Source organism: Hemitrygon akajei, chromosome 1 (genome assembly GCF_048418815.1).
Source record: "Hemitrygon akajei chromosome 1, sHemAka1.3, whole genome shotgun sequence".
Classification (NCBI taxonomy): Eukaryota; Metazoa; Chordata; class Chondrichthyes; order Myliobatiformes; family Dasyatidae; genus Hemitrygon; species Hemitrygon akajei.
In genome coordinates this window covers 190,779,589-190,792,564 of record NC_133124.1, presented here as the reverse complement: position 1 = coordinate 190,792,564, position 12,976 = coordinate 190,779,589, and the positions used below count along the sequence as shown (strand labels likewise).

Below are 12,976 nucleotides of genomic sequence, written 5' to 3'. Positions count from 1 at the left end.
CAGAGAGTGCCGGGAAGGGGCCTGCTCGGGCGCACTGCCTTTCAGGAGAGCGACTGCACTGAAAGACACGAAGCAACATCCACAAGGGAGCAGGGAGTCCTCCCAGTGCCCTGGTTGGGTCACGTCCCTGTCTCTGGGAACTTGCTATGCCCCAATTGGCAGCCTGTTCCCTACACCACGCTAGAGAGCAGAATTTAACCTTGCTGGCTCAAAGTTACAAGAGACAGTCTACCCGCACACACACACAGACAGAAGAAAATCAAACCTCAATTAGTGCTGGAGGATTTCCTGATGAGGAATTCCTACCTATTCATCCATCTCCCCTGCCGATATCTCGCCAGCGATCTGTGGCACCTGTCCCACGGCTGGAATGAATTGGGAGTGGTACTCGGGGAAGGCAAAGATTCAGGGAGCCAGGACCCTGAGCACTTGGGCAGTTGGAGACAACATCAATGGCGTCATCAAGGCTTTGGATACTGATCCATTGACCCGGGTCCCTGGGCAGTTGGAACAATATCGAGGGTGTCACCAAGGTTTTAGATACCGGTCCAAATAAAGGCGGGTCTGCTAATGGGAGATTTAAAACCACAACAAGGGGGAACACTACGTGTCAAACAAAACCTCTTTATCCTTTCTCCATCACCTCCAATGTAAAACAATGGGCCATCTCCTTCTTGCCTAATGATTGTAATTAAATGTAATAACAGTGATCACTTGAGAGAAGCAGTTTTGCAGGGACTAAATTATACATTACGGTATGGAGAGGATAACAACCTACTTGTTTCTAAACAAGGCTCTGCCAAGTAATGTGTGAAGTGGGCCAGTAGTCCTCGTACATGTTTACGTGTGCCTGTTAATGTGACTATACGTTAATGCACATTCAGCACGTGTCAATTCTCATCAGTACTGAGTGATGGTTCCTTTCACTTCTGGCTCAGTACCAGGCCAATCCATCCACAGTTTTGTGACTTGAATGGCCTTAAGAGGACCATCGCTTGGATAATTAAACAATGTCCACGATCCAGCTATTTATTTCCATTATTTCCAATTACAATAGAATATTAATGAAGGATCTTGGCCTGAAACATCAACTGTTTATTCATTTCCCTAGATGCTGCCTGGCCTGGTGAGTTCCTCCAGTGTTTTTGTGTGTGTGTTGCTCAAGATTTCTAGCATCTGCAAAATCCCAATGAAGGGTCTCGGCCCAAAACATCAACTGTTCACTCTTTTTCATCGATGCTGCCTGGCCTGCTGATTTCCTCCAGTGTTTTGTGTGTGTGGGGCTTGGATTTCCAGCATTTGCAGATCTTCTCGTCTACCTGCAAAGTCTCTTGCACCTACATCAGAATACTGAGAGAGGTGGGAGGGGAAGGGGAGGGGAATGACCCCCTGGGGTGGATGTTCCATTAAGACATCCACCTTCCCTAGAGAGGCTGGTGTGGGCCTGTTCAAATGTTCCCACTGACTCCTTGCATCTCTCACTGGATTTTCCTACTAATAGAGTTCAGTGTTGTTTCTGAGCTATATTTATGTCTCATCTGGTTCACCGTTTAACAGAGGCAGCAAAGGTGTGAGGGAACCCTGTGTTAAAGAATCAGCAAATACCGTACACTGGAGACACAAGAGACTGCTGATGCCAGAATCTGGAGCAAAACGCAACAACCTAAAGGAAGAGCACAGTGGGTCAGGCAGCATCTGTGGAAGAAACTAAACGGTCGACGTTTTAGCTCGAGATTTTTTATCTGGACTAGTGGTGCCACTGTAATCTGGTGGACTGACCTCTAACCTTGCAGAGGCTGGATGGCAACTCTCGGAGACTTCCTCATATTTGGCCCTTGACTACAATCCCACCAATGCCACCATCTGCCATGACATCACTTCACTGAAGATCTCCCCTCCAATTTACTTCTGAAGTGTTAGGCAGTCCAGATGAAGGGTTGATCTGAAACGCCAACTGCTCATTTCCCTGCACAGACGCTGCCTGACCAGCTGGAGTTAGTCCAGCGGTTTGTTCTTTCACCTGGCAGAGCAGTTTGCACCCTGGGGCTCACTGAGCCACATCAGGCTTCCACGTGAGAGACTGAGTCTGCTGGCGTTTTCTAACACCGGTGGCCACCACCATTGTCCAGGTGGCATCTCAGAGGCTGAAGAGAAGATCATCCACTTCCAAGCCCAGTCACCGGACAGTTCCCGCCAACACCCCCCCCCCCCCCCCCCCCCCCCCACTCAACTCCCCGTCACGAGGGCCCGAATCAAGGGCCTCAAGCTACGGCCATCCCATAACACACTATTTTTGCAAAGATGCAATCATTTGACGCAAGCCGGCCGCGGGCCGACTGCCACACTGCAGCGCTCAACCAGGGATGGTGGGGCTCAGGAGGACAGTAGGGATGCTACACAATCTCATTTTTTAACAAGCACGACTCCAAGACTTCACTGCCTGCCCAGCTTCCTCCGCAGGAGTGACCGCGTTGAAGATTCACTCCCCTTGGTACCGCTTTTCTTTATCTCTGCTCCGGGCCACCTTTCCAACTACACAACAACCAAATTTTCTGTTCAGCACCTCGATCAGCGAGGTTTCGAGGGCGTCCAGGCATCAGAAAGTACCTTACCCTTCCTCCCTAGCTCACTCGCAATTAGTGAGAGAAAAAAGTCCTTTTCAGAACTTGGATCAGCACATCAAACAAGGGGAATAAAGACATAGAAAACATTCAGCAGGGAAGCTGTTAGATGTGAAGATGTGCAAACAGTAAAACACAGGAGGAGGCAGTGCTGAAGTGCATAAGGAATGAGATTTTAGTTACACAAGTAAAGAAACAGCTGGTGTGTTGTACTACCGGATTTTTAAATACTTTGTGCAAGACTTGGGGGGGGGGGGGGTGGCAGCCCACACTCTCACCAATCATTCTCCTGAGAATTAATCCAAATGAAGAGGCCGTCCACACTGTCGTATAGCAGGGTACCAGTCTGCAGTTTAGTCACTGGCACTGGTGGAAGTAGTGACTGAAGCAGACAGCCCCTAGTGCAGTGATCCTGTTAACATAATTCACACCTGCTTTGATTTCCTCTCCCCGGCTAAAATTAACCAGGCGCTGTGACCAAATCAGACATTCCCTCACAGATTTGCATCACCCAGTCTTCTGCAGAGAAACAGTTTAATGGGATGGACCTTGAGCGGGCAGACCCTCTGCTCAAAGCCAGCAAAGTTGGCAGTGCTTTTCTAGAGTGAAACCCCACCACCCCAACTCATTAACTGAGTGCAACACCATCTCCAATTGAAACGGATGCTCCCCCACCCCAGCCCAAAGATCCGGCTACCTTATGGGACTGAGTGCATCCCTAATCATAAAGTGGAGAACAGCAACAGTCCCATTTCCCGCAGCGATGCAATGCCTTTAATTATATGGGACTCTGACGGACATGCTGGACTGTACAGGCAGGAGACTGGCACCAGTCTCTACAAGAGCCACCCAGTCAGTAGCCTCTCTCTCTCTCCCAGCTGCTCTCTATCTAATCTCTACCACACCCCCGAGCTTCTCAATCATATTCCTCTCTGCACTCTCCCACAAGTCATCAGTGAGATGTCCATCAGATTTCAGTTAGTACATGAACCCGTGTACTAACACTCTACTTTTTACTTGCTCTTTTTGCACTACTCATTTAATTTAATTCTTTTTAATTATATGTATTTCTTATCCTCATTTATAGTTTCTTTATTATTATAGACTGTAATGTACTGCTGCCTCAGAACAACGAATTTCATGACTCTGATTCCCCCACCCCACACTCCCAAGGCAGTGCTGCATTAGGGAATGGAGGCTGTGGCTGGGTGCTGTCCACAGGTGGAGAATACGTCCCGCTCTGGCCCTGTCTGTGTGCAGCTTCCCAACTCCCGTTCAAAGAGTTGTTTTTTCCTGGGATGCACCGCCCTGGGAATCTTCAGTTTGGCAGGTCTGGCTCCTGTACTCACTGGATTTCAGAAGGTAGGGAGATGACCACAGACAGATGTCAATACCCTGACAGGGAAGATGCTGGGTGTTCATTGGGTGGTCCCGAAAGGAGCATAAGACCATCAGTCATAGGAGCGGATCTAGGCCATTCAGCCCATCAAATCTGCTCTGCTGATTTATTTTCCTTCTCAACCCCATTCTCCTGCCTTCTCCCCGTAACCTTTGCCACCCTCACTAATCAAGAACCTACCAACCTCTGCTTTAACTTTACCCAACGACCTGGCCTCCTCAGCCATATGTGGCAATAAATTCCACAGATTCACCATCCTCTGGCTAAAGAAATTCCTCCTCATTTCTGTTATAAAGGGACACCCCTCTATTCTGAGGCTGTGCCTTCTGGTCCTAGATGCTCCCATTATCTGAAACATTCTCTCCACTCTTTCAAAACCTTTAAATGTTCCACAGGCTTCAACAAGATCCCTTCTTGCTCTTCTGAACTGCAGCGAGTACAGGCACAGAGCCACCATACACTATGAGACCACTCTCATAAACCTCCTCCGGACCATCTCCAGTCCCAACATATCTTTTCTTACTTCTGAGCCTCTAAATTGCCCACAATGTTCCAAGTGCAGTCCCACCAATATTTTATAAAGCCTCAGCATTACAACCTTGCTTTTATATTCTAGCCCTGAAATGAACGCTGACATTCCATTTGTCTCCCTCACCTCCAACTCAACCTGCAAGTTAATTTTCAAGGAATCCTGCACGAGGACTCCAAAGTCCCTCTGCACTTCTGATTTCCAAAGTCGCTCCTCATTTGGAAAACTGTCTCTCCATCTATTCCTTCTACATGGCAATGCACTTCCCTCCACTGTACTCAACATTTGAGAGTCACACTTCCCGGACTGAGATGAAGAGGAATTTATTTGAGGTCACTGGGATTAGTTAACACACACTTGCTTGAAGATGTTGAGTCATCAGGTAATTTTTTTTTAGAAACGAAGGAACTTGGGAAGAAGCTGGGAATGTGGACTGGGCACGATTATGCAGCAGAGACCCAAATCTCATCTCTTATGCGAAGCCCGTGAACACCTATCCAACACTGACAACTGAATCCTACGCTCTGCAGACCTGAGTGAATCAGAGGGAGGGTTGTCTGAGTTTCAGCTGAATGGAAGAGGAATGGGTCGAGCTCCAAGGCTGTTGTTATACAAGCAAGAGGCGGGGGTGAGGGAGAGGTGGACATTCTTCATACACAGCACAGATGTGTGATCTTCTACTCTGCTCCTGTGCCCCATTCAGCACTTCTCTTCCTCTCCCCACTCGTACAGTTGAGAACCTAACTTCATCAATCACCGAGCACTCAGTGTAAACTCAGTGGGCGCTACGGTAACGTACCGGCTAGCGCGACACTATTACGGCTCAGGGCATTGGAGTTCAGAGTTCAATCCCGGCATCCTCCGCAGGGAGTCTGCACCTCCTCCCGGTGGAACGCGTGGGTCTCCTCCGGGTACTCCGGTTTCCTCGCGCACTCCAATGACATACCGGTTAGTAAGTCAATTGGTCATTGTAAATTGTCCCGAGGTTAGGTTAGGGTTAATCAGAGGTTGCCGGGGGTTACTGGGCAGCACAGCTCGAAGGACCGGGAGGGCCTAATCCCCGCTGTATCTCTAAGTAAAGTAATGCAACTGCATTATGGGTAACAACCCTCCTCACTTCCTGGTCTCAGCATGGAACGCCCCATCAGGATGACTTATTTTCTGAATTCACCAAAGCAGCAACAGTTCAATTGATGTGGCCAAATCTGTCACAGGTCCTCCTCCTCCTCCCTACCTTACTCTCAGTGCTATCGTGGCCAATCAGAACGGCTCTACCCATAATTAGCCTTCAGAGCACACTTTGGTTTTAAATCATCGACAAAACGTTATTAATTTTACTGAAGTTCCTCCACAGCGATTTATCTGGGCAGGTTGCACTGAGCAGATGTGTGTCATGAAGCCTAGATCAGTTCCCCAACTCACTCCACCGCTAAACAGGATCACTGCTTTCGACAGAAAATTACAACCAAAAATACAAGTTGTTCCGCAGACATCATGGCTTTTCCTGCCTTCAGTAATTTGACCTTCCTCTTGATAGGATTGAATGTAGGTGAACAGTGTGGGAGATTGGGGAAGGTTTTATTTAATACTGCATTTTGACCTTGTACCTCTCCGATATCCTATCAGTCTGACTGTGATGCTGACTTGTTAAGATGAGAACGTTAGGCTGAGCCTTCTCCTCGTAACCTGCCAATTCAAGCCTCATGTTACAACAGCAGCAAACCCCTGTGATTCACTGAACGTCCCTGTGGGGCAGACACGTTCATCGCACTGATGGTGAATCAGATCTGTGAGACATAGGCCAATCAGCCCATCGCATTTGTTCCACAATTCACATCATGGCTGATTCATTATCCCTCTCAATCCCATTCTCCTGACTTCTCCCTGTAATCTTTGACGCCCTCACTAACCAAGAACCTATCAACCTCCTCTTTAAAAATACTCAATGTTTGTTTACACAGCTGTTTGTGGCAATGAATTCCACAGATTCGCCACCCTCTCATCTCTGTTCTAAATGGACATCCTTCTATTCTGAGGCTGTGCCCTCTGGTCCCAGACTCACTATAGGAAGCATCCTCTCCACATCTACTCTATCAAAACCTTTACTGAAACAGGTTTCAATGAGATACCCTCTCATTCTTCTAAACTCACCCAGATCCCCAGGCACCAAAAGTATGATACAGCTTTCTGCAGGATATCACAGCATTCAATGGATCTGTGAGAACACGGAGCAATTACTCACTGACAGGAACGTGACTGAGCACTCTTCCCCTTAGTCAGCATCTCAGATCTCTCACATACACCAGGGTGCAATGAAAATCCTTGCTCACGCCTGCTGGCTAACCGGGGAAAGCTCGCAACCACTGGAGGGCCAAGCTGTTTGTTGGCTCAGTAAAAGGCGGGATGGACTCCAGTTTAGCTCACGGATGAAGACCGGCGGCTTTGACGTTTAATTTGCTCCATGTTTCCTCGGCCCTTTGGCTCACAGCGTTGTGGCAACCTTTTAACCTAATCTGCCACCAACCTAACCCCTCCCTCCCCCACGTTCTGTCAGAGTTTGGCATCAGTGCAGGAGGCCGGCTCTGAAGGGGGGAGACCTTTTCTCCGACAAAGGACCATCAATTTCCCCTTCGATTCTTTCTGCCACCAACCTACGCCAGCGGCCAATTAACCTACTTCGGAAGGAAATCGGAGCGCTCAGGTAAAGGCGAATGTCCTGGGGTTAGGATCGAACTTGCGTCAGTGAGGCAGCAGCCCCGAGTTCAGACTCTCAGCTGCTGGAGGGCTTGGGATTGGATAAAGGGGAAGGTACCAGAGTCTCAAACCCTGAGATCCGATTAAACCCAGTGTTCTGCGCAGGGGTGAAACCTTCCCTTCCCTGTCCCTGTCTCACTCACATCGGGCAGTGCATCACACCAGTGACCAGCACTGAGCAGCAGTTCCTGTTGTACTTGTGGTGGGGCTCAGGCGCTTCACAACACCGGGGGGGATTTGAAAGCCTCTCTGCTGCGCCCTGTACAGCCATGATGTCTGCGGTACAAGCTACTCTGAAGCACCTGAAAGGCTCTAGGTGAGGGGTGACTGACAAAACAACTTACCTGGCATCTGCTTCACTGTAGTACTCTCTGGCTACGATATCTTCAAACAATTCACCCCCGGTCACCCTGCAGGAGACAGAAACGGGCATTTAGCACTTTGTAAATACTCACGTTTTTTTTTTACCTCTGTTTTGGCTCCGCAATGCAGAACGGAGATCAGGGCCGCGTAGAGAAGACTTAGCGGCTTCCCAACAGAGACGCAATGCTTCAGTCATGCAGAGAATGAGTTTCTTCTCTTCAAACCAGAGTCAGGAACAGGACTGTCATTTGTCCAAAGACTGCCCACTGACCACCAAACCTCTTGACAAGAAGGTGGGTTAACCTTCTTCCAAACAACACTTAATCTCCTCTTAACCCTCTGAAACATTGCTAATGTAACTGGGACTGATTAGTTAGTTAGCTTATAAAGGAGACAGCACAGCTTCAATGGGCTGACTGGCCTTTTCTGCTCCTGTAGCAAAGCAGAACTAACACACAATTCACAAACTCGGTGAAGCGGAACGCAGATACCAACTGTACTTAACGCAAGCCGTTTCATTTTACTACCTGAGTGACAGTAGTGTGGCAGAGGTGTACCAATGATCTGTTAACTCTTCCGCACTTCCCAGTCACCGACAGCGATGCTTCCTGATTCTCTGTGTCGCTATGTGGGATGGAGTTACTTGGCAGCTGACTGATCCAATCCCTTCCCCCCACTCCCACACCCTCCCTCCCAGAACTTTTGTGGAGTCTGACACAGTGAAGCGTCACCATAACCTGTCCTCGTCTTGGGCAAGCTCCCAGGATACGACAGAGGATACTCTGTATTACAGTCACCACCACCAATCATTTATTGATTTGTTGGTTTAGAGATAAGGCGTGGAACAGACCCTCCCAGCCCTACAAGCCACACCATCCAGCGACCCACCAGCTGAAGCCTAGACCAACCACAACCCATTCACAATGACCAGCTAACCTCCTAACCGATACGTCTTCCGACTGTGCAAGGAAATGGGAGCACCCAGATAAAACCCGTACACACACGGGAAGAACGTTCAAACTTTCTTACACGGGAACTCCAAACCCTGAGCTGTAATATGTTACCCTGGTGCCCCATGGCATTACTTGGTAGCTGACTGCTCCCCCCACCCCCAAACTTTTGTGGAAGGGTAACAAGGTCCTGACCTTGTCTCGGGAAAGCTCCCAGGATACGACAGAAGATGCACTGTATAACAGACTCTACGACCAGTGATGTTGGGATACCGGTACACAGCATGTTCAACACACAAAATGAACATGTCAAAGTGAAGGCAAACAACAACTGCAGCAGGATACTAGACACTGGCACTGTCCAGCTGCAGAGACTCCGAGGAGGAGTGACTTGGGCATTCACTGAAAAGCCAACAGGGGCTGCTGGCACTGGCCGGAGAGAGGTCTGTGTGCAGCCAGCACCTGAATGAGATTTCAAAACGGGAAAGCACAGACCAGAAGTATCCCGGAGCCCAGCCTGGCATCGCTACCGCAGAGCTGCTTGGCAAGAATTGGCTGGAGCGAACAAACAAGGTAAAGCACAAAATTGGGATTGTGGGAGGAATGCAGACAGGAGTCTGGAGATGAGCTGTGACGTGCTTTGTGGTGTTGTGTTGTGGGCCAGTACCCCACAAATCTGTTCATGCATCGCCTGAACCACCTTCCATTCCACCTGGAGACTGAGAGTTGTCACATCCAACAGGTCTCCCAACACAAAGCCCCAAGTGTCATGATGTGCCAAGATTCTGTCCACCCCTGGCTTTGCAAAGAATAGCCTGGCCTTGCTGCCAACCAATGTTCCATTCATAGAACAGTAGAGCACAGTATAGGCCCTTCAGCCAACCTTTTAATTTAATCTAACCCTTCCCTCCTACATAGCTCTCTATTTTTCTATCATCCGTGTGTCTACCTAATGCATCTGCCTCTATCACTACCCTCAGCAGCACAGTCCACCTTCTGTGTAAAAAATCTTAACTCCGACACTCCCCCTAATCTTCCCTCCAATCATCTTCAACTTTGCCCCCCCCCCCCCCCATGCAGTAGCTATTTCTGCGCTGCAAAAACATCTCTGGCTGTCCACTCGATCTATTCCCTTATCATCTTGTACCCCCCTATCACGTCACCATGTCAATTGGGCCTGGTCTTTGTCGAAAAGTTTCTGCTAAGAAACACTTTCAACCACAAGTCTAACAAGAAGGGGTCAGCATGAAACGTCCTGCAAAAGGACACAGCGCATCCCGTGGGCCTGTTTTCCCAAGCAGACAGGCGAAGTCACTCAGCAGACCACCTCATCGCCAGAACACAACGACAAGACCAGAGCCTCATTCCTCTGGCAGTTGAGGGATCCTTCCTGTCAGGTGCTTTCAGTAAGGACAGAGTCAAAATCCCAATGGAATCCGTGCTGATGACAGCAGCAGCGAGGAGGAAATACCACCATCTCTTTGTTTGCACAATAAAAGATCTGGAGGATGCAAACGTCTCTGAGGTTCACGCCGATCAGATCTCTGATCTACGGGCTGTTCCCAGGGACACACACTGAGACAAATATCAGGTTCTGCATCGGTGAAAGATGCAAAACGTGCTGGTCTTCCAGAGTGTGGAGTTATCTGTAAGAGAATGCCGCTGACCAACACACCCCAGGCTGCAGGCGTACGTGCAGAGGGAGGCACTGGAGCTCGGCGCAGTCAGTGTAAAGGTCCTGTGGCAGAGTACCACAGCCGAGAGTCCAGCCATCGTTCACTAGTCAGTGAGAAGCTGCGCTGTGTGTCACAGCCTCTCAGAAGTGTGCAACGCTTCAGGGGGACATTAAGGAGAAAGCAAGAGTGGTAATAGCACACTGTACCAGAACAAAATTGATTTGATGTTACAGCCAGTGTTTGTATTGGATTTCCTGTATAGATTTTTATGAATAACATATATTTTAGAAGTAAAAACAGGGCTGCATCGTTAAAAGTAACATCTCACCAACGCTGTTTAATCTTCACAACAACCCTCACCGTCCACACGTTATGAATTGACATTTTGACTGCCCTTACTGAAGTGACTTGGATCGGAATGGAGGCACACTGATTACTATATCTGCAGTTAGGATTAACATTGGTGGAGAAGTCCGCAGCAAAGGGGATGAAAAGCTCATTAACCAGTTAGATAGCTGGGTGGAGCTGTGGCAGAGTTTTACCAGACAAATGCGCGGTGAGGCGCTTTTAGATGTCAGGACATCTACAGCAAATGGTAGGGGACCTGAGGGATTTTGCTGTACTGAGGGACTTTGGGGTGCAAGTTCACAGCTCCCTGAAAGTGGTGGTAGAGGGTGGATAGGGCACGATGACTGCTTCCCTCCATAGGCCGAGGCATTATGTACAAGAGTTAGGATGTCATGTTGCAACTGTACCAAACACTGACCATACGGCACCCTATTATCGGGTGGACATGGTCACATCAGAAACAATGCAGAAAGGGATTCCGCTATGACGTGGCCTGCAATGAACAGCCTTACTTATAACCAGAGACTGGCGATGTTGGAACCCAGCAGGCAGAGGGATGACCTCAGAGATTTATGCAATCATGATGAACACAGACAAGACAGGTGGTCAGATCTTTTCCCAGGACAGGGGAGTCCAGAACTAGAAGGCACAGGTTTAAGGTGAGCGGGGAGAAATTCGAAGGAGGTTTGAGGGGCATGTTTTCCTCAAAGAGGCTGGTGAGGCAGATACAATCACAACTTTTAAACGGTGTTTGGGTGGCAGGTGCTCAGACAGTAAGTTGAGGAAGGATATAAGCCCAGGCAGGGAAATGGGGCCAGTGTAGATAGGACCACGGTCAGCATGCATGAGGTGAGCAGAAAGGGCCTGTTTCTGTGCCATACGGCTCTATGACAGTTTGAGGAGCAACGATAACCACTTTCCTCTTCATAGCACTGTCCCACATAATCACAGGAGCTGCAACATGTGCAAAGTTACCTCTTCCCTTCCCCAACATCCTTCCAGTAAAACTGCCATTTACTTCTTCTTTAGCATGCTGTGGTCTCCTCTATGATGGAGACTGTGGCCTCTTTGCAGAACACTTTGCAGGGGGTGTTACCTCAAACAGCCTGTCCCTTTTAATTCTGCCTACCACGCCGATCTTCATCTTTGGTCCCCCAACATGGTTACAAAGCCCAAAATATCTTTGAGGAATAACACCTCACCTTCCGACAGCAAGCTTCTTACAGCCATTCCAACCTTGCACTACACACAAACAATAGTTTGAATTTCACAGGAGTGGCACTAGGACCTTGAGTCCATCTTGACCATGCAACAAGATTGTGGCTAATGTTCTACCTCAACTCCACTGTCCAGTCCAATCCCCATATCCCAAGATTCCAGAGTAAAGGATGATAGTCAAGCAATAAGAGAATAGACTCTTCACTCCAACTAAGGTGGAGCATGGTGCTCATGTAAGCTAGTCCCATCTGGTCCCTATCACGCTAAACCTTTCTCATTCACGTACGTGTCCAAGTATCCTTCCATTCAAAACTCTGCCAATCTCTGTTTGAAGCGGCATCAGCACTAGAGCCCCGCGTAGACTCTGGGATGGAGAACTGCAGCCAAGAGTCACCACTCACATTTGAACCTTAAATCATCTACCTCTTATTTAGGGACCATGACAGATGGATCCGGACTCCTTAGTCAGGGAAACCTCCTCTTGGCCTTTACTCCATCGAGCCCTCAAAGAATTTTGTCTGTCCAAACGAGGTCGCCTCTCATGCCTCTAAAGTCTAGAGAACAGGGGTCAAGGCTATTCAATCTCTCCCATGACAGATCTACCAGTCCACTCACTCTAGAGCAGGGGTACCCAACGCTTTATACGTCATGGACCAATACCATTAAGCAAGGGGTCTGTTCCCCAGGTTGGAAATCCCTGGTAGACCAAAAATATCCCTTGTAAGGTTAGGAGAGAAAAAAAAAACTATAGATCCCTACCCAGGTATGGGCCCTCCAAGACCCTGCGTAAGTCATGTATACCCAGGTGCACAAACCCACCTGTAATACAAACCAATTCTGCCTTGCTAACCACCTGCTGCACCTGTTAATTTTCACTGGCTCATATACAAGAATTTTCAAGTTTCCCGGCACATCGCCATTCCCAGCCTCTCACCATTTCTGGGCTTTCCACTGAAGTGGGATTCCTCCTGGTTTCCCACACTGTGCTCCACCTGCCACACTGTTGCCCACTCACTCAGCTTGATATCCTCACCCTTCCTCATATTCCCACAGCGATTCAAGTCGGCAGCAAACTTGGAGATGCTGTACATGGTCCCATCTGCCAAGTCACAGAGTCA

The 12,976-nt window shown here is 48.7% G+C and overlaps 1 protein-coding gene across 50 annotated transcripts in view; it reads right to left on the bottom strand.

Annotated features, from left to right (window-relative positions):
* LOC140733858 (calcium/calmodulin-dependent protein kinase type II subunit beta) overlaps nt 1-12,976 on the bottom strand; it is a 312,164-nt gene that overhangs the window by 120,054 nt on the left and 179,134 nt on the right. For all 50 annotated transcript variants that reach the window (XM_073057549.1, XM_073057550.1, XM_073057551.1 and 47 more), the window contains exon 5: nt 7,648-7,713. In XM_073057549.1, the coding sequence (XP_072913650.1) occupies nt 7,648-7,713 (66 nt within the window). The remainder of the gene's footprint in view (nt 1-7,647; nt 7,714-12,976) is intronic.